Source organism: Notolepis coatsorum (genome assembly GCF_963971535.1).
Source record: "Notolepis coatsorum genome assembly, chromosome: 13".
Taxonomy (NCBI): domain Eukaryota; kingdom Metazoa; phylum Chordata; class Actinopteri; order Aulopiformes; family Paralepididae; genus Notolepis; species Notolepis coatsorum.
The window spans coordinates 50,651,383-50,674,438 of NC_140177.1; the positions used below are offsets into that span (position 1 = coordinate 50,651,383).

General features: G+C 41.5%; 1 protein-coding gene across 1 annotated transcript in view; it reads right to left on the reverse strand.

Moving 5' to 3' along the window:
- Positions 1 to 795: 795 nt before the first annotated feature.
- The window catches only part of atg9b (autophagy related 9B), a 58,514-nt gene continuing 36,253 nt past the window's right edge, over positions 796 to 23,056 (reverse strand). The window contains exons 11-14 of the mRNA XM_084327291.1: positions 20,419 to 20,512; positions 15,619 to 15,703; positions 8,124 to 8,294; positions 796 to 7,863 (exon numbers count right to left, since the gene is read on the reverse strand). Of these exons, the coding sequence (XP_084183417.1) occupies positions 8,143 to 8,294; positions 15,619 to 15,703; positions 20,419 to 20,512 (331 nt within the window). The 3' untranslated portion in view covers positions 796 to 7,863; positions 8,124 to 8,142. The remainder of the gene's footprint in view (positions 7,864 to 8,123; positions 8,295 to 15,618; positions 15,704 to 20,418; positions 20,513 to 23,056) is intronic.

Consider the following 23,056-nt stretch of genomic DNA (forward strand, 5'->3'; position numbering starts at 1 on the left):
GATGCATGTAATTATATTAACGTTACTGTGTGTTGTTGTAGCTATGTTAATAAATTCTGAATGGCATTAACGTTAGTTGGGTATGATAGAGCATTGAATAGCATCAAGTTCAACGCTAGCTGGCTGGCTACAACAATGGCGGATGGTATTCTCTGCGGGACCAATATTATTCTATGACAGCCCCGCCCCCATTCGCTAACCAACCAATCACTGCTACGCAATATCAACGCAACGGTTGTTTAGGTTAGATTTTGGAGACAGGTACGCAACATCCTCGCAACACAGTCTACAAGACCCTCTAAAACAACCGCGCTGATGTTGTGTTGAAGTTGCTGTAGCATGTAGAGGCCTTTAGGCCCCTCCCTCTTTTGTATCTTTTGAACCGTTTGTCAGAGACTCGCGAGTGCACAGGCATCACCCACTTTCAAAATTTTCCATGCGGAATTGTCTAGTTTATTTTACATTCTTTTTTGGATTTCCTGGTGTTTGATTTATTGTGATGTTTCTTCTTGACTTGTTTAAAGAAGACGTGTCCAGCCCATGGGGACATTAACGTGTGTTGGCGGGCCTTACAAATACATTTTATTTGATTTATTAATAATAAAAGCGATTTACTATCAGAAACTTCTCTTAAAACATTGTTTTTCCAAACAGTCATACGAATTCAAGACAAAGAGCAAATAAGCTACAATGATTCAAATCTGTATATCTTTTTTAATTTTAAATCAACATCAAGTATCCAGACACACTTCAATGATTAAATACACACAAAATAAGATTATTTTGTCTCTTTATTCAGTTACAGAAAACAAAATGTGTCTTGTAAAGCTGTGCTGAAAACAAGTTATTTTGGCATGGTTCGTTTTCAGATGTTTCTTAAATTACCAAACAAAACAAAAATGATAGTTATGAAGTATAACTGTAGTTATATGAATGCGGACAAAGCATCTTGCTTCGTCTATTGGACTGCTCCATGCGCCAATAGCACGCCAGCTGAACGAATTTGACCAATGCACCAATCATAGATCAGGGCTACGCCCCCAGTCTCCACACACTTGGAGAACGTCTGGGGTGCAGAGAGTATTTTGATATTCGTACGCTGTCGCTTGGAAGGTGAAACAAGGGAATTTCCTGTGGGGAGGAAAGATAGGGACATGAAAGTAGGCATCTCTCAAGTCTATAGATGTGAACCAGTCTCCCTGTTTGACAAGAGAGTAACATGGCGTTCACTGTGAGCATTCAGCTGATTGAAGAGGTCTAGAATGGGTCTCACACCCCCTGGTTTTCTTTGGGACCCAAGAATAGTGGGATTGAGGGACCTGGATGGGAAGGAGGGGGTAGCCTAGCAAAGAAACCGTGTTAAACACTTCACTAGGTATCTCCCAACACCTTGGTGAAAAGCACCGCTTCCTTGTGTTGAGGGAATGTGACATCACCAGATGTGGCCGAGGCTCACAGCTTTCTTGCCAGGGCCAAGAATGTGGACCTGATTGAGGACCACTGACTTGTGGGTGGCGAGAGACAGTAACAGTGGTCGTGGTCTGCATGAGAACCATGTTAGGTGAACTGCATGCAAGCCCAGGGGTAGAATAGCCAGCACTGTAAGAGCTTAAGTGAGTGGGGGCTGTGCTGTGACTCTATGCGCTATGGGTAGCACTACCTGCACTGGGACAGTGAGACAGCTGTGGGCAGGAAATAACCAAACATAAGATAAGATGATCCTTTATTAATCCCCTTGGGGGACAACACAACATGTTGGGAGCATAGGTGTTAAGTCATTTGTGCCTCTTGGGACCATGGGGGTAGCTCCAGGTAGGCGCCAACTTGGCGGGATGCCCCGATCTGTGTGAAGGACTAGTAGGCTTTGACAGGAGCCTTGATGACAGAAGGGTCCTTCTCAGTGCTGTCGATGTAGGGATCGATGGACAGGAACCTGGTGAAAGTGAAAGGTTTCTGGCAGTAGACAATCGAGCTCAGACATGGGCGGAAGGCTAGGTAGGAGAATCTTAAGCCTTGGTCCACAGCCTGCACGATGCTGGGGAAATACAGAATAATCTGCCTAGCGGGAGGGTCAGAATGTGAAAAAGGCTGGGAGCCTCCCTCTTTGTCAAAGTCGGAGGCGACCGGGCAGTGGCGGCCGCTGGCGCTGGTGCCTTGTGGGTCGCAGTTCACGTTAATAGGTCGAGTTGAAAATGTAATGCTCTGAGATGCTCTGGAGCAATCTCTCTCTGTCTCTCGGATCAATCAAATCAAATAATTAACACATGTATGTTGTCATTTTAAACAACTCACCATTCATTCATTATGCATCAGCAGCAGCTAAATTAATGTTATAGTTCAGCGTTTTGAATCGCTAGCCTATTAATTATCGTCTCAGCAAGCACAGTCAATACTTTTTTCCGTAGCCGCATTTCGCGGAGACAGCTGTGTATAGCGAGAGAGAGAGAGAGAGAGAGCGAGAGAGAGAGAGAGAGAGAGAGAGAGCGAGAGAGACTCACTGTTTAGTTGAAACGTCCAGGGCAGGAGAGCTTGATAAACGTGTATAATCCACTGTTGATGTATTCCAGACTGTCTCCAGACTGCATCCGCCATATAGCTTGTTAGCCAAGTGTTAGCTTGTTAGCACAACACAAGTACATTTCTTTGTCCATTTTTCCGCGTCGAACAGACTGCAAACTACCTGGCGTTCTATCGCCATGCTCTAAGACAAACTCTAACCTTAACCAACTTTAAAAGAGTGCCTAAGCTTAACCGTCTAAAGAACTTGCAGTCACGGCACGCTCTGCTGCCTGCATCTCACAACAACACAACTATCTCTCACCAACGGACCAACCTAGGAAGCTAGAATTGGAACATTAGAAATTGGATTCGGCCAATCAGAGATCGTCTCTGTGAAATTCTGCTACGGAAAAAAATACTGGCATCGGCCAATCAGAGAGCGTCTCCGCGAAATGCGGCTACAGAAATTCTTGACGCTACTGGCTAGACCGCTTCAAATCGTGCCCGGATTCCAACAGTCATATTTCAACGCACAACGCGTTATGCACTGATTGGCTGTGACGGATACAGCGATCAAACTGTGACGCGCACTCAGAGCGCTATGGCGTCTAGCCCGGGCCGAGAAATACGAAAAAATACGTCACTTCCTGCTCAGGAAAACGAGTGTTTTTTTATTTTAGATAATAACGTTATATTGTGCATTGGAAATACAAACACTTAAAATGAGTAAATATTATTCATTTTAAACATGTTTATATTATTTATAGGGCTATAAAACAAAAAACAAAAAAGTTTTATTTTCTTCTTCTCTGATTAAACAGCAGGTGGGTCGGCGCCCTTGCGCCCCTAGTGGCAGAGCCGCCACTGCGACCGGGGAGTCGAGATGGAGCACAGAACCGCCAGCAATGAGGGCCTCTTCATCCGAGGAGTCCAGACAAAGAGAATGGAGAGTGCCAGCATGAAGGGTGAAGGCAGAGCAGCGAGCCACTAGTTCCTCAAGGGGAAGAGCGGCAGTCCAGAGTCGATAGTTTTCAGAACGTGGGACTTACTGAGGCACCTGAAGCAACAGAATGTGTAGGTCTCAGGCATCCAGCCTGGCAGGAGTGGGACAGGGGCCCTGAAAAGGGCCATTGGGTTGGAGTAGGATGCTTGTTGATGTTCATCATAAAGAAGCAGAGAAGAGTTCCTTGCGGCATCAGAAATGTGCTTCAATGCGTATTCCTCAGCTGAAAGGAGCGGAAGGGAGATTGTATTCTACTGCCCCGGTTTATATACTAGCTGGGGGGGGGGGGGGCGTAGCCCTGGTCTGATACGCTGGCATGCTATTGGTCCATGGAGCAGTCAAATAGGCGAAGATATGGAGCCTGCATAATATATAACAAACGTATTTAACAAAATAAAACATGTCTTAAAACCTACTCAACACTTAAGGATGGAAACTTAGCACCTTGTTCCAGTCCAAATTATTCTTAAGACTGGTGTATAGTGGACAAGAAGCCATGGTGTGGGATGGTTGGGCATGATGAGAAAAGGTATCAATTAAACAGGCCTGCTCCTCAAGACTGCTCGTTCAGAGCTGTGATGTCAGACAAAATCAGCTGCAAAATCATACACTACAAGATTAATTCTGTTGGATTGAAAATGATACAATCATGACATGTCAAGTCTGTTTTTAACTGATCGTACAAGCCACATCCACAATATCATGAGTACAAATCCACTGTATACATGTCATACAAGATGACCTGCCAAACAAAGAACCGCATAATAAATACTGTACATATGTGCTGCTAAATCTGTGAAAGGATATCTGATGGTTTACATAAAAATGGTTTCTACAAAGAACTAACACTAATCCTAAGGCACTGCTTAAAATATAATGACAGACATCATACAGTGAGCTTTGGATATGGAGACTGACAGAAGTAAATCAACTTTGCAGACAGAGTCTCTGCAAGTCTCTGCAACTCAAAGTCACTGCATTAGTTAAATGTAGTTAACAAATGAGGAAGAACAACAATACCCATGTAGCCTTTTTGACTATGTCTAAGTTGTGACAGAAACACAGACATTTCCCCCCCAATAGGGTGAACTCTTACTGACCAGAGGTAACGACAACCAAGCGTGCGATTGGCCACAGTGCTTCCAGATGGTCTGGTGTGGACAATAACAGCAATACACATTGTTGACACAATGTTCGTATACAAACGACAAGAGGTCATTTAGGATGGAGATCGACTCAATGTCCCTTTTTTTGAGACCCGCCCTATCTAAAATGTAGTTATATCTATTAAAAGTATATTTTCGGTCAGTGCAAAACGCCGAGTTAATGTTAGCTTAGCATAATTATTATGTAGACGTCAAAACTCATCCCTGCAAAACACACACATAAAAAAAAAAAAAGGAATAGTTTAATCATGTGAGAGACTACACATACTTGTGCCCCCAGGAGTCTTACAGTAGTGAAGGATGAGATCGACGTAGTTGTGATCTAGAACGCAATGAAAAGTGGGAGACGGGACCCCGCCATGTGACGTTCCAATAAACAATTATGAACGGGTCACATTCAGCATCATGCAGCGAGGGAAGCCATCTTTGATTGTGCTAAATGAGACATTATATGGGGAAACGTGGCCCCATTCTGATGCACCTTATCTAAACATTGCCTTGTCAACACAAGAAAGAGACATTTATAAAAAGAAGACATTTTTTGTTCAATTTCAGAGTCAGACATTCAGGAGAAAATCCTTTCCTTTAGCTACTTGTAAAGTGGGGGTACTTTCAAAATAAAAACACATTCTAATAAGATTGATTCCTAATTTATTTTTCTAATATAAATAGGTCGATTAAAGAATCTAAATAAATCTTTTCCAAATAAATAATAAAGATATCTATTCATTTAATGACCGTGGCCCAAAGAAAGAAATGAAATATGGGTTACCATAACAAATGAGGTTGGATTTTTTTTTCATGCTCTCTCTCTCAGAAAACATTAAGAAATACTGAGGAATATTTTTTAAAATATTCAAACCAAAAGATCAAACTGCAGTGGATGCAACAACGCATGCTTTAAGATCAGCCCTTACAATTAAGTTCCATTTTCATGTGTGCAATTGGGGCAATGGACACCTTTTCGAGCAGAACAAACAGAAGCCCACAACATATGAAATACCACCCCGTTTTGTTCTACAAAATGTCCCATCCCCACTCTTTATGGGAGGACAGCAATGGTTGATTCACAAGATCCACATAGTACAATGACTGGAGACGTTGTAACAAGCTGGAAATAATACATAATCCTGTTCAAGCTTGTTACAACATGGAAGATGTTTTTGAAATATGCACAGAACATAGACTGGATCCCGCTTAAACCTGGCATTAAAACCTCATTACAGAGAGAATTGCATCTAGTCACGGGTGGAAAATACATCCAACAAACTAGACTTGTGCTGCTGGCGGTGAAACGGTGGTCCATAGATGCCACACAAGACGTTTAGAGAGCATCAAGTGAATGGCGTAGGAGGAGTCTGGGATTTTATTTTTTTATAATAATCAAAATAGCGGACATATTGTTTTACAAATCACTTTCGTATTGATAACATCCGTGGGATATCACAAAAGAGACGGCGCGTTTAAAATGAGATCATGAGCGAACAAGCCATTGAAGAGTTGCCTAGTTCATGTTTTCAGTTTTTAGCGCCACCCTGAGGTGAGTCCATGAGGAGCTGTATTTCTGCGTATGACTGACTGAGGAGATGCACTCATCTGAAAAGGTCACAGGGTCAAAATCAATAGCTTTCTTCATCTAGAGGTAATGCATGCTCGGGAAGATTTGAAACGTTTAGAATAAAACTTGTTTTCCTAAACCACTTATTAATTAAGGGAGTGTAGAAAACTCCCTAGCCATCTGGCTGGGATCTTGGTAAATCTTCCATCAGCATTTGGGATTGTAATGCCAGGTGTAAATTGGGCCTATGCCCTCAATTCAGTTTTAGAGGCCTGATACAATACAATATGTATTGCATGTACAAGTGTATTGTAAAAGAAATATCGATGGTCGCGATATTAATACTGAAGAAGAAAATCTATATTTCAGGTCCACTGAAATACAGACGGCAGCTTTCGAAGCATGTGTGTGTCCAGTTTAAAGACATGTCTCATCTAAGCCCAATAGAGCTCGTCAGGGAGGCATGGTGTCTAATGGCATGGCCAGATAATATGCAAATGTTTTAGTTAGTTTAATATATATATATATATATATATATTTTTTTTTTAAATGGTCACCACCATTCAAAACCAAAACAAAATTGTGGCATTGCCGCTCGTCTTCCGTCGCGGAGAGAGAGAGATGCTGCCTCGTTCACTCGGTCAAAGTTCAAATGTTTCAACTTTAACCTGCAAAATCCACTCGACACACGCCTGCGCTCAGCCAACGTGGGAAGCAGCGGAGAGGATTTGGGCTCGTGTCCAGTAACAGCCCGCCTTTTACCCCCAGCATGTGAGGAAAAGTGGGTGTGACCAAATACTGGCGTGACCAGTATCAAGGTTGAATCAGGTAGTGTGGCTGTAGCTTTCTCACCGCAGTACTTATGATATTTCTCAAGCAATACAACTGGTATCACAAAATATATGGATTGATGCAGACAGATAAGACACCAAAGTGTATTTACAAATGACAAAGTGTAAAGTAGAACAATGTGTTAAAAAAATAAAAATAAAATAAAAAATGCATTCAACTTTCCTCATAGTGAAAATGGTCAGACGGCTGCGTACAATACAGCTCACAGTCTTCGCGGCGTGGGACAAGACACCCATTCTCACTATGAAAAAGTTCAGATTCGAACTCGTACTGTAAAACTCCCCGGATGCACAAATACAACTTGAAATTGCTCAGGAAGAGGCACGAAGCAGACATCGCGGATGAGCCTGCCGCGTTTCCCTCGGTCAATACTGTCTTTGTCATAACAACACCCACGGGGGAGGTTCTCTGAGTAATGCACCTCCCCAACACAAAGAATGAGAAATCAATTCTATTCACACACACACACACACACACAATAACTGTCTCTCTCACACAATGTATATATATACACTTCAAATGACGATGACGAGGGGGTGGAAGACATATGGTTTCCCTGACGCCATATTCCCCCCTGACGGAGATGGGAGGAGAGGCTTGGAGGAGGAGGCATGGAGGCGCAGAGACAAGTGGTTATTCGATGAGCTCCTCCTCCGACTGCAAGCGCTGCGTGTGATGTTTCAAAAAAAGGTCCAATCTTAACTCTCTCTCTCTCCCGCTCTCTCCCCCCCAAGAAAATCCTCTAAGGCCACGATGTTCGTCGAAGATAAAGGAAAGCGTAAACACTAGAAAGAGAGGGGAGAGATAAACAGCAATCACCACAGCTATATGTGTAGCCCCTATTGTGACCACGGTTGTAGATGACGTTGTCGCATATTGTGGTCACTCACAAGTTCAATAGGAATATACAGGTTAAAACCACCTACATTTCTTATACATATAAATGGTATTTAATCCAATTAGGTTGATTAATCATCAGAATAATCGACAGAATACTTGAATACTAAAGGTCATTAGTGACAGCCCTAATTAGAGAGACACATACCATTATGACATAAGGCACTTCAACAGCTACTCCCCGTGCCCTGTTTCGGAGTAGATCCACTGATAATCTCCTGTTCTCCTTCATCCTCTTCCTCTTCCTCTGTCCAGCCTCTCAGTTGGAGAGGGGTCGACGTGGGAGCGTTGGCTGCATGGGCACTATGTGCCAGAGAACCTTGTTTGACAGAGGAAAGGGCACAAAGGTCAATGGTCAACTCAACGCCAGTGCAGTGTTTCCCACACGTTCTTAGGTTATTTGTGGGGGTGGGAAGCTTGGCAGGGTAAGATAAAGATAACTGAACAGCCGAAAGAACTGTGTCTGTGACTGATCAGATAACTTTTGCTATGTCAATAAATGTTGTTCAACCTGTGTGATCTAGAAATGGAAATAGTGTCAACAACATAGAAAAACTGGCCTGATCTGTCACAAAGGAAGACATTATGCTCATAGAGACAAATCCTTAAAGGATTCAGTACAATGAAAATCGTGTTTTACAATCATGTTGCATTTTTTTTTAACAGAAAAATCTTGTTGACCTAAAATTACCCAAAATGTTAACACTATGATCGCCGCGGACGAGTTTTCACGTCATTCCGAGCCATGCTCATTCTGCCGAAGACGCCGTAACTCGTCTTTGATGTCAATATTTCAAAAATCTGTCATCGAAATCATATTTCCTTTCCGGAGCCCTGAGACACACTGGTGATCTCCTCTCAACTCTCTAGCGGTTCAAGAGCGCCATCTGGTGGCCGATCGGCAGATCGCCAACCGGATATTAACCTTTGAACCGGTAGTACTCATCCATATGTGGTCCGGCCACTCGCTATAGCTCCCGCGACTCCATCTTGAAACACTGGATAATAGATTGCTCGCCCTAACTCAATAAACAACGTTATTTGGACGTATATACTATTATACAACCTGGAAATGGATCGGGCATTTCTACACCCCATAATAGAAAAAAATCTGTTCCACGCTCATCCGCCAGCGGTGCGAGGAAGCCACGGTAAGATTCAGCGTTATTTTCTAACGTATTCTATACTAACTGATCTGATGAACATATGACCCACTCTGGATGAATCATCTAACGCTGCCCACGGAATTATAAACGATCCCCCGCTCATCCGGCCATCATCAGATGGTGCGTAGAAACTTCTAGAACCACGTCCAGTTGAAACTTTTTATCTCGCACAGATTCCTACCAAACTGTATTTGATCATCAATATAATGCATTTAGGGCTATAAATCACGTTCTGAAGAAAGCTGCAGAAAACGATAAAAACATACTTATACTTTAGACCATATTTTAGTATGAATATGTGAATGAAAAAGTTTAACGTTGCTACACCCTGAACAATACATATAGGACATTGAATGGGCCATAATAATGGCAATTTAGCAATAGAATTTAAAAAGTTATAGCCCTGCAAAGAAGGGGAACTTCTCCATAGACAAAGAGCTGGCGAGGGATGGTAAATTATGAATTTAACCCATGGCGATTAAAGTGTTAAGAGCTGTTTTTGTTGTCGTTGTTGAAAATTAGAATTTGATCATTAAATCCCCCTGGATATCAACAAAATCAAGGCAAGTTACTATAGAACATCTCTAGCAGATGGAATCTCCGGATCGGAGAATATTGCTGAGTTATGGCGACACTGTATTACAGTACCTTATGTAACTAAAGTGATTTGTATATGACGGACAATAATTGAGACAGTAATGACTCATTGATGATTATGTCACATGAGGTGTACCAAGCTATAAACGAGCTGTCTGATAACAAAGCAAGTGGTCTAGATCAGTGGTTCTCAACTGGTCTAGCCTCGGGACCCAACATTTTCCTTAGTCATTAACCCTTTCTCCGCCGATGACGTGTTAAGACGTCATTCCTCGCCATGCTTAATCTGCCAATGACGTTTTACAGCGTCTTTGAGATCAATATTTAAAATTTCTGTCATGGTATTCATATTTCACCCACGGATCCTTGACTGGTGCTGTAGGACTCCGCTCAACTCTCCAGCGCTTCAATACCGCCACCTGGTGGCCGATCGGCGAGTTGCCAAATCGGAAGTGGGGCCGGAAGTGCTTGGTGTCACCCCTATTCCGTCCGCCACTCGCTATCGCTTGCGGGACTCCATCTGGACACACTGGATAATCGATCCGTTGTCATAACTCGATAAACATTATTTGGACGTATATAGTATTATACAACCCGGAAATGGTTCGCCTAGATCAACATCCCATAATAGCGATCTTTTTGCTCCAGTATCATCCCCCATCGCTACGAGGAAGCTGCGGTGAGTTGCAGCGTTTTTGATTATTATTATCCATACAAACTGCTATGATCTATATATCACCCATACTACATGAAACATTTAACGTCGTTCATTGCATTATAAACGACCCCCCCCCCCCCCTCCGGTCACCAGCAGATGAGTCATGACGTTTAGGACCTTGTACAATTGAAATTTTTTATCTGGCGTCAATCGCTATCAAACTGCATTTGATGATCTAATATATGCATAAATGGCTATAACTCACATTCTATGAAATACTGCAGAAAACGATAAAAACATATTTATACTCTAGACCGTATTTTTGTATGAATGTGTGAATGAAAAAGTAAAACGTTCCTACACGCTGAACGATAGTTAATCGATGTTGAATGGGCCATAGTAATGTCAATTTAGCAATACAATTAAAAAAGTTATAGCCCTGCAAAGTAGGTGAACATCTCCATAGACAAATAGAGCTGGCAGACTGGCTACAAGGATGGATATAAGCGTGGCAGAGAAAGGGTTAAGTTGCGACCCAAAATTTTGAACCACTATGATTTATGTAAAAAAAAAATTGCAGTAATACGCAATCTTTCAAAACATGAAATAAATACAAAAAAGTGCAACAAACGTGCAACTATTGCTAAAAACCCAATGAAATAAAATAATAATAAATAATATATGCTGGAGGAGGGATATACCAGACCTGGAAAATGACTTTGATTGGCAAGGAGCCTGGGCAAATGTCCGACTTACATCAAGGAACCCGGATCATCAACAAATCAATCTGAACTATATTCACAGGACATACTTGACTCCTATAAGGCTGTGCAAAATGGGGCTTATACAAGACTCCAAATGCTCCCAATGTACAAATGGGGACGAAGGAACATTTATGCACATGTATTGGGACTGCCCACCAGTTAAGGCATTCTGGAAAGATGTGTCCCAACAATTATCAATACTCGTATTTTGGAATATACCTGTACACCCCGCGGTATTGCTATTGAATGATGTTTTTGAGTTTGCAGTGAACCCACAACTAAAAAGATTGGTTTTATCGGGTATCACAGTAGCTAAAAAACTGATTGCATCACGTTGGTTTCAACCGGAAAAAATGTGCCGGAAAGTGTGGTTTCTTACATATCTCGATGTGATATATCAAGAAATATCTACAGCAAGAATTCTGGGGCTCAATGAATCCAAAATGTTAATGTGGTTAGAAGTGGTGGAGAGAATAAAAGCTAGCCTATAATGGTGATGTCTGGTTAGGAGTGAGGGATAATGGAGGTACTATCCAAGAGGGGGTCCGGGAGGGGGGGGGTTTGAGCTGGAGCATATGTGTGTAGGGTTTTAGAAAATAGGTATTAGGGGTATATTATATACTAACATTTATATAATTGTAACTTCGCTGGATATACACGGTATACGGTTAAAATGTTATTATTGACTATTTTTGTTTTATCCTGTTTCTGTACTTGCATATATTTTAACCACCTTTACTGAAAGTTTCATTATACATTGTGTGTTGAGTACTGACTTTTAATAAGTTTTGTTTTGCAATAATAAAAAAAATTAAAAAAAAAAAAAAATAATATATGCTTCTTAGCAGATTTCTTAGCTTAACATAACAGACGTAAATTTGGGGAAACTAATGGGATAACTGGAGTTGCAACAAAAGTGCAAATAGGGCTAAAAACCCAATGAAATTAAATAATAATAAATAATATGCTTAGCAGATTTCTTAGCTTAACATAACATACCTAAGTTTGGGGGAACTAATGGGATAACTGGGGTTGCAACAAAAGTGCAACTAGGGCTAAAAACCCAATGAAATAAAATAATAATAAATAATATGCTTCTTAGCAGATTTCTTAGCTTAACATAACATACCTACGTTTGGGGGAACTAATGGGATAACTGGGGTTGCAACAAAAGTGCAACTAGGGCTAAAAACCCAATGAAATAAAATAATAATAATAATAATAATAATAATAATAATAATAATAATAATAATAATAATAATAATAATAATAATAATAATAATAATAATAAATAATTATGCTTCTTAGCAGACTTCTTAACATAACAGACCTACAGTAAGTTTGGGGGAACTACGGTAATGGGATAACGGGTTGCAACAAAAGTGCAACTAAGGGCTAAAAACACAATGAAATAAAATAATAATAATAATAATAATAATAAATAATATCCTTCTTAGCAGACTTCTTAGCTTAACATCCCAGGGAACTAATGGGATAACTGGGGATGTTGTTTGCTCCTGACAAGTCTCAAAGTATGGGGTGATGGTAGACAAAGCAACTCTGAGGTCATGCTCAATGTCCAATCTGTTCCTCCACTTTGTCTTCAGCTGGACCAGAGCTGAGAAGCCACTTTCACAAAGATAGGTAGTGCAAAAAAAATACTTTTTTATTTTTTTATTTTTTTTTACACATCCGTGACCCACTCAAAATGGCCCCGCGACCCACTTTTGGGTCACGACCCACCAGTTGATAAACACAGGTCTAGATCATATTACAGCTCACCACCTTAAATATGCCAGGCCTAGGATAGCTCCACTCCTTGCTGTTTGATTTACCGGTACTGTTTCATGATTCAGACTCAATATTGTCTGTTCTGTTAGTACCAGTTATTAAGGACAAAGCTGGTAAAGTTGGCAGCCTAGATAATTACAGGCCCATGGCTCTAGCCAGCATACTGTCAAAAGTAGGGATGCTCGATATTGGCTTTTTTACCGATGCCGATATACCGATATTGTCCAACTCTTAATTTCCGATACCGATATCAACCGATACCGATATATGCAAGGTTTCCCCCCCGAAAAAATGGAATCATTTCAGGTAATTAACATTACATATCTCTTGTTGTGGAATTAACACAACATTATGCATACTTTTGACAATAAATAAAATCTGAATTTGTTCTTACTTGCTTGCCTGGGTAAATAAAGGTTATATAAATGTAAAAAAAAATATATATATATTTTTAAAAAAAATCTTTTTTTTTAAACAGATACAGATATTTTCCTATATCACATTTTAATGCCGATATCGGTCGATAATATCGGTAGGCCGATAATATCGGACATCCCTAGTCAAAAGTCCTAGAAAGAATCCTGCTGGATGGATTAAATTAGTTGATTAACTGCACAGATAACCAGGTTGGATTTAAAGCTAAACACAGCACTGACCAGGGTTTTAGATTTTTTAAGGGTAGATTTCCGCTTTAATGTGTCACTGTATAGTTTTTCAATTACACCTGAAAAACTTGGTTCAATCTAAATTTACACTCTAGAGATGGGAGGTTAATATGATCACTGGCTTCACGCTAGCTAAAAAGTGAGCCTGTTATGGCCTTCAAGACAGTGACGTTAATGCTGGATGATCCACCGACTAATCATTAGGCTTCAGAGGGTTGAAAGTAAGAACAAGTTAACCAAGATCAGGCCTGAGGAGTTATAATTCTAATTATAAGATCATGGTGATCAATGAGGCAGTTTAAAAGATATATAAATGGTAAATGGACTGCCTTTATATAGCGCTTTTATCCAAAGCGCTTTACAACTTATGCCTCACATTCACTCACATATTCACACACGGATGGTGGAGGCAACCATGCGAGGTGCCAACCTGCTCATTGGGAGCAGTTAGGCGTTCAGTGTCTTGCTCAAGGACACTTCGACACGCTGCTGGGGAGGAGCCGGAATCGAACCGGGAACTTTCTGATTACCAGATGACATCTGTACCTCCTGAGCTACTGTCGCCCTAAATATATAGCCTATTGTTCTATTGTTTCGCCCAAAATATATAGCCTATTGTTTCACTCTGCGATATGAATTGTTAGAAATAGGCCTACCAGTAAGCTACAGTTTGAAAAAGGGAGCCCCTCATCTTGTATTCAGGTAAATACGGTACGTTAAATTCTGCATGATTACAGAAGAGAAGTTACATTTAAACTAAGTGCATACATTCATCTCGAGTGCACCAGGCCTTGGAATTTGGCAGCAGTCCCTAGGAGTCGCAATATTTTTTTTTTCAATGCTTTATTCCTTGTTCCCTTGTCAATTGAGCCTGGCACTTGTAGACATTAAATCTTTTCAATGGCTCTGTGAGTGCTTGAGGTTGCAAAAGCTATATCAAACACAAACATCCAATGGTCTATATTCCTTATTAACACTTTGGCTGCCATGGGTTAAATTCATTATCAACCGTAGGTTGCCGGCTCTATTTGTCTATAGATAAAGTCCCCTTCTTTGCAGGACTATAACTTTTTTAATTCTATTGCTACATTGCCATTATTAGGGCCCATTCAAAGTCCTATATGTATTGTTCATTGTGTAGCAACGTTAAACTTTTTCATTCACATATTCATAGTAAAGTATGGTCTAATGTAAAAGTATGTTTTCATCTCTTTCTGCAGCTTTCTCCAGAACGTGATCTATAGCCCCAAATACATTATATTGATGATGCAATACAGTTTTATGGCAATCAGCGCGATATAAAAAATTCCAACTAGACGTACTTCTAGAAGTTACTACACGTCATCTGATGTTGACCGGATGGGCTAGGGGGCGTTTATAATTCCGTGGGCAGCGTTATACCAATCATCTAATGTGGGTCAAATGTTGATAATAGCAGTTAGTATCGAAGACGGTAACTTTACACGCGAAAACTCACCCCAGTCTCCGCGCGCCGTTGGGCGATCATCGTAGAGTAGACATTTTACCATTATGGGATGTCGATTTACCCGGTCCATCTCCAGCTTGTATAATGGTGTATAGGTCCAAATCATGTTGTTTATCGAGTTATTGGCAATCGATCGATATGTAGTGTGTCGAGATCGAGTCCCGGAACCTATAGCTAGTGCCCGGAAGTAATACGGCCGACCAGCACAATCTCCATAGCACTTCCTGTTAAGCGATTGCGCCGATCGGCCACCAGATGGCGCTCCTGAACCGCCAGAGAGCTCAGTGGGTCCTCCTGGTGGATCTCAGGCCAGCGGAGGGGAAATATGAATCCAATCCCAGATTTTTGAAATATTGATATTAAAGACGCTGTAAAGAGTCTTCGGCAACTTGAGCATGGCCGGGAATGACGTGTTTAGGCGTTTTCCGGCAGCCAAAGTGTTAACGGTGACAAGAGAAAAGCAAATAGGCTTATGGTTCCGCATTCCAAACAGCGGCTGGAGGGCTTGTGCTTTACCTGTGTTGGTGTGTAGCTGTCTCATTGGCACTGGGTTCTGCCACTGCCCTGACGTCCTCTGGGGCTGAGAGCTCTGCTGGTGGACCTGAGGACGCAGAGAACATACAACTTCAATCCATAGGCCGTTCCTATTCAAGTATACATTCCTTCCTTTTGGCTAAATCAAACTAGCGTTCAAACCTGGTAAAATGTTTAATCCATAATAGAGGATTCTGATTACATAAATGTTTGAACGAGTTTGAACAAATTCTCTTTTACTTTGTTCAAACTTGACACTAAAATTACTGCCATAGGATGTTCATGAACGTTGTCATGGATTATCAGTGTTAGTTTGGTGCAAGAGACACAAGAGTAGGGTTGCCACCCATCCCTTAAAATACGGAATCATCCCGTAATTGGAAACTAAAAGACGCGTTCCGTATTGAACTGATACGGGACGCCCTTTGTCCCGTATTTTAAGGTTGCCAGTTTCGTGAGAGAAATGAGCCAGCCGACCTACAAAAACAAGCAAAAGTGTGTCCAAAAGTTGCGGAAAATAAACAGACATGGCAACTCGGGTATGGTGGGCGTGCGCTCAGCAGCTCACCGACCAATGAGAATTAGCGCTTTCACGTTGCTAGGAAGAGTTCTGTGCCATTGTGCCAATCAGAGAGTCTGTGCGCTGCGTGATTTATTTTCGAAGTCGCTTTGAAATGATTGTCTACAGCAGACACTACTCCACCGCGTCCTAAAAAGACAAAACGCCTCCAGAAGTACAGACCTGAGTGGGACGAGGCAAACTACTGGCGTGATAGTCAGTGGAGATGTTTACAAAGCAAACTGCAAAGTATGTAGGTAGGCGTGTGTTTTCTGTGGCAGATTGTGGACTGACTGACATCAGACAGCATGCATCAGGGAGAACAAGCACAGGTTTCACAGTTCTTCATGACTGAAACATCTCCTGAGATTGATTCGGTATGGGATATTACATCTTATTTATCTGGTTGTGTTTTTAACTAGATGTCAGTATTTCTATTTACCTGCCCTGGCAGCCAGGGCCGGATTAACAACCGGGCCGTTTGGGCCGCAACCCGTGGGCCTCTAGTGACGAGGGGCATCCAATTTTTTTTTATTATTATTATTATTATTATTTTTTAATTATTTTGGCGATCGATGTCATACTGTGACACTGAAATGAAAAAATATTTCATCAAAAAAATATTTAGTCAACAAAAATATTTCATCAACTAAAATATACAGTACGTCACACCCTGTGCCTCTCGCTGCCCTCTGCAAGTGGCTAATCTTGAGTTTCCGACCCCCCAGTAAGCTAACCATGGATAAATCCAAAAAAAGGAAAGTCTGAGGAAAATAGAGGGTTTAATTCAGCGTGGACAGATTAATTTGCTTTCACGACTAACAATGCAGGCTTACCTGTAGCCTATGCCTGATATGTGGTGCGAAATTTGCGAACAACGATTACTGTCATTTTGATTACTGTAGTTTGCCTGGTATGTAGCCTTGGTTAGTGGCTGCCCCACGAATGTTTTACATATAAAAACGCCACTGTGCATGCGTGCACGTGTATGTGTGTGTGGGGGCCTCCACAAGAGTCTGGCCCAGAGGCCTCTGAATTCTTAATCTGGCCTTGCTGGCAGCCCGGAGCCTACTCTTTGCACTTTATTTTTTATTAATCTTTTAATTTGGGTCACACAAGTGTTTCATTGTAATATAAATTGTCTTCTTTCAGTAAAAGTGTTCCCAGGCTTTGTTTTTACAGCACAGGCTATAGTTCAGCCAATTTATTTAAACAATGTTAAATGCAAATAAAGCACTTTAAACTTTAAGTATGACTAGATGCTTTCTTGACTATATATAGTAACTGTTCCAAAATGCATAGATTGCTATGTATTTTAGTGGTTTGGGGGGCTAGCTCTTTTTAATATAAATGTCATAGATTGTTTTATTTAGATTTCATAGATTTCTATGCATTTCAGGAGTTTGGGGGGCTGGCTCCCCAAAATAATTAAATAACATAACCCTAACACCGAAATAAAGTAAAAAAATAAATAGTGATCCGGCCATTTTCGCCCAAAACCGCCCAAATTTTTTTTATGCGAGTGCTACGCGCACGCTCAAGGATAGGTGTCCCTTAATTCTACTGGTCAAAGGTGGCAACCCTACACAAGAGTTGATGTGTTACTATGGCAAATGCATCAATGGGATGAACACTGGCGGTTGTGATAAACCAGAAAACAAAAATCTTATCAAATTAGAAAGGACACGCGTCGCCAGCAGAGGTACAGGGTAACGCCATATAGTCACTCTCGCATGGCAAAGATGGCAAAACAAAAACAGAGCCCAAGGCAAGTAAGGATACGTGAAAGTCGAGGTCTTGCCATGAAACTACTTCATGATACTCTGAAAACCTTCCCTTGTGGTAAACATTCCAACTCTGAGTGTCCTGCTCTGCGTATTCCCTTGTTGACAACATCACCATAAATCTATCATGGAAGTCATCTTAGGTGTACTAAAGGAAAGTACCATACCATAATACACCAGGAAGCCATCTTAGGTGTACCAAAGGAAAGTACCATAATACACCAGGAAGCCATCTTAGGTGTACCAAAGGAAAGTACCATAATACACCAGGAAGCCGCCTTAGGTGTAGCAAAGGAAAATACCCATAATACACCAGGAAAGGCACCTTTTTTATCCACACAAGTTCTGTGCAGGGAACTATTATAGTATTATATAGTATTAGTATTAATACGCTGGCCTACAATATCCTAGAACTCTCCAATGCCACCAGAGACCTTCAGGAGGATCACCATGGATTCACTAGAAATGGACGTCGTTAGAAAATATGCGTACAAAAACGGAGCCCAAGGCAAGTAAGGATACGTGAAAGTCGAGGTCTTGCCATGAAACTACCTTCCCTTTCAGTCTCTTTGTGGTAAACATTCCAACTCTCCGAGTGTTCTGCTCTGTTGATACAAGGCGGCACGATGGCGTAGTGGTAACACTGTCACCTCACAGCAAGAAGGTCCAGGGTTCGATACCCGCTTGGGGACCAGGTTTCCGCGATGCCAGGTACCCAGGTGGGTGATCTCCCAGGCCTTTCTGTGTGGAGTTTGCATGTTCTCCCTGTGCTCGCAAGGGTCCCCCCCCCCCCAAACGCTGGCCTACAATATCATAGAACTCTCCAATGCCACCAGAGACCTTCAGGAGGACCCTGGACGCCGTTTGAAATTATGCGTATGAGCATCACATCACCCTTGATATACTGAGGGGTGTGAAAAATTCTACACACTTCCTACTAGAAAGAATGTGACTGACACTCATTAGTAAATTTTGTGCTAATTTTATGCCAATTTTGTACTCATTTTATGCCTGTCTTTTATTTTGTACTGCTGTGAAGCACTTTGAGCTGCAATTCTTGTATGAACGGTGCTATACAAGGGCGGCTGGGTGGAGTAGCGGAGATTGCGCTCGTCACCAATGCAAGAGACTCCGGTCTCGACTCCCCGAGTCGGCATTGCCTGCGGCATGGGCCAGTCGTCATAGGGCTGGGCGATATGGAAAAAAATCATATCGCGATAACGATATGATAATTTTATTTTATTTCTCGATATCGATAATTATCGAATTGTTATAAGTATAAAAAAAAAAAAAAAAAAAAAACTTTTTTTTTTTAACAACAGATGTATGTTTATTTTGCAGCAATTCTTTGTCATTGCCGCCATCTTTAGTGTTACATCCCCTCACACTCCAGTTCTCAGGCTGCAGCTGGTTTAAAAGCTAAAGTAAACCGGCTTCTCTGCTGGCTGTGGCTCCAGAGGAGTTGAACAGTTCTGGCTCTGCTAGTTTATTTTCGATCTTTTGGCGCTTTTTTGGTGGACAAACCACCGCACATGTGCACTGTGACTCGTGACTGGAGTCTAGTTCTGCTAGCACACATAGCCTACTGTGTACAGACGGTTTCAAAATGTATTTTAAATTAGAAAGCAAACAAAATAAATGGACAAGAGAAAAAGAAATCTGAATTTGGTCAGTATTGTCATTTGGACAAGCAAAGCCATTACTTTAAGTTGCAGGCAAGAAAGACAAGTCTGTCCACTGTCTCTGGTTTTAAAACTGCCCTGTTGCAGGTAAAAAAATAAAAAAAATGAAAAAAAAAAAAAAAAAACGATTTTTCGATTTTTTTTTTATTTCGATATTCGATATCGATTATTAAAATATATCGCGATATTTATCGTTATCGTTATATCGCCCAGCCCTACGTCATACTATCTCAATTGGCAGATGTAGCGGGTGGAAAGTCGATGGGTGGGGATTGGACGTTGTGGACAGCGACTCCTACAGGTCGGTTGGGTGACGCCTGTACAGCAGAGACAGGAAGTAGCGGGGGCAGCGTGAGCCTCCCACGTGTTACTCCTCGCCACTGAGAGTCCGCGCTGTCTGGTGAAAAGATGTGACAGGCTGCCTCCTTGTGTACCGGAGGGGACACGTGATGCAAGGCTTCGATCCTCACTACAGCCGACCAGTGGGAGGCATAGTCTAGCAACGTTCAAGACAGCGGAGGGGAGAATTGAAGGGGAGAATTGGCGATACGAAATTGGGATGGGAGAAAAAGTAGATTAAAAAAAAAGAAAGTGCTATACAAATAAAAGTGCATTATTATTGTTATTATTATTATTATTATTATTATAGTACAGCAGGAGGTATACAAGTGCTCTATAACTACAACCTAATCTCCCAAACCCACAATAGACAAACAGTGGAGCCTTGAAGCCTGTGTTGTCGCGGTCAGTTCAATACCTCGTGCATGTAGATAGCGTGGAGACTCATCTCCGCCGAGGCAAACTCTGAGAGCATCGTACTGCTCCGGAGACGACAGTCACTGTTGGACATGCTGGGGAAGAAACACATTGTTATTGTATTTTATTTTTTTATTATTTTTTAAACAAACGCATAAACAAACATGACAACACACGATAAGATATACAAGCATTAGTTGACAGTGCACATCCAATGAAATCACATTTTAGTTAATTGTCATATATAGGATATACCCTTAATACCTGTTATCTAAAAACCTACACACATATGCTCCAGCTCGTACCCCCCCCTCCCGGACCCCCCATTGGATAATCCATCCATTTTCCCTCGCTCCTAACCAGACATTACCATTATATGCTAGCTTTTATTTTCTCCACCACTTCTAACCACAATGTCATTTTGGATTCATTGAGACCCAAAATTCTTGCTGTAGATATTTCTTGATAGATCACATCGAGATATGTAATAATCCAGACCTTTCGGCAAATTTTTTCCGGTTGGAACCATCGTGATGCTGCTATCAGCTTTTTAGCCACTGTGATACCCGATAAAACCAATCTCTTTTTTTTTTTTTTTTTTTTTATCCACTTTTTCTCCCATTTTCTATATTTTTCTCCCATCCCAATTTCGTATCATCCAATTCAACCCTCCCCTGTCACGAACGCTGTTTCTTGCCTCCCACAAGCCGGCTGCAATGTGGACTAAGTCATACATAGCACAAGTCCCCTCCGGTACTTGAGGTAACAGCAGTCGCATCTTTTCACCTGCGCAGCTCGATCTCTCAGTGGCGAGGAGTAACGCGTGGGAGGCTCACGCTGCCCGCGACACTTCCTGATTCTACTGCGCAGGCGCACCAACCGACCTGTAGGAGTCGCTGTCCACAACGCCCGATCCCCACCCATCAGTTTCCCACCCCCTAATACGGCCAATGTGTATTAGTATGAACGACCAGCTAAACTGAAAGCAATGTGGAGTGCTGGGCTCGAACAGGCGAGCCCAGCGTCTCCGCATTCGTGGCGAGCGCCTTGCCCACTACGCCACGTAGCCGCCCGATAAAACCAATCTCTTTAGCTGTGGATGTACTGCACACTCAAAAACATCATTCAGCAGTAATACAGAGGGGTGTACAGGTATATTCCAAGTTAAGAGATTTGATAATTGCTGGGTCACCTCTTTCCAGAATATCTTAACTGGTGGGCAGTCCCAGTACATGTGCATAAATGTCCCCTCGTCCCCATTTGTACATAAAGAGCATTTGGAGTCTTGTATAAGACCCATTTTTTTCAGTCTTATAGGAGTCAAGTATGTCCTGTGAATATAGTTAAGATTGATTTGTTGATGGTCTGGGTTCCTTGATGTGAGTCGAACATTTGCCCAGGCTTCTTGCCAATCAAAATCACTTTCCAGGTCTGGTATATCCCTCCTCCAGACGGAGTCTAGGTGGAGGGATTCATATGAGGACGTTAGTAATTGATGATAAAAATCTGAAACAAAACCTCTTGATGTCTCTCTTTCATAGAAGAATTTGTGGTATCTGTGGTGTTCAATTGGTTTCGTTAATGGAACACCTTGAGTCTTCAAACATAACAATAACTGTAAGTAAAAAAGATGATGTTGTTATTGTTAGCAATGTTTACGCAACTTAAATAACCCCAGCCATAGATCAAGTCCCTCCATGCCCTCGCCCCCCCGATACCCATCTGATCTCCTCCACCAGCACACTCCATCCCGGAACCTACGATCCTCTGATCTAGGTCTCCTCTCCATCCCTCGCACCAGGTTACGGACTTTTGGGGACAGACTCCGACAGAGCCTTCAGCGTGGCGTCCCCTACCCTCTGGAACACCCCAACCCTGGACACCTTCAAAACTGCTCTTAAAACACACCTCTTCACCAAGGCTTTTCCCCATCAATTAGTTTAGATTAGATTAGGTCCATTATCCCTTACCTGCCCTCATCCCCCTTTTTTCCCTACTTCCCTAGCCCTATTTCTTGTCCTGATTGTGAAGCGACCTTGGGTTCTATGAAAGGCGCTATAGAAATTTGATCTATTATTATTATTATTATTATTATTATTATTATTATTATTATTATTATTATTATTATTATTATTATTATTATTATTATTATTAACACTTTGATCGCCATGGTTAAATTCATAATTTACCATCCCTCGCCATCTCTATTTGTCTATGGAGAAGTTCCCCTTCTTTGCAGGGCTATAACTTTTTAAATTGTATTGCTAAATTGACATTATTATGGCCCATTCAATGTCCTATATATTGTTCAGGGTGTAGCAACGTTATACTTTTTCATTCACATATTCATACTAAAATACGGTCTAAAGTATAAGTATGTTTTTATCGTTTTCTGCAGCTTTCTCCAGAACTTGATTTATAGCCCCAAATGCATTATATTGATGATGAAATACAGTTTGATAGCGATCGGTGCCAGATAAAAAATGTCAACTGGAGGTGGTTCTAGAAGTTACTACTTATCATCTGATGTTGACCGGATGGGCGGGGGGTCGTTTATAATTCCGTGGGCAACGTTAGATGATTCATCTAGTGTGGGTGATATGATCATCAGAGCAGTTTATATCGAACACGGTAATAAT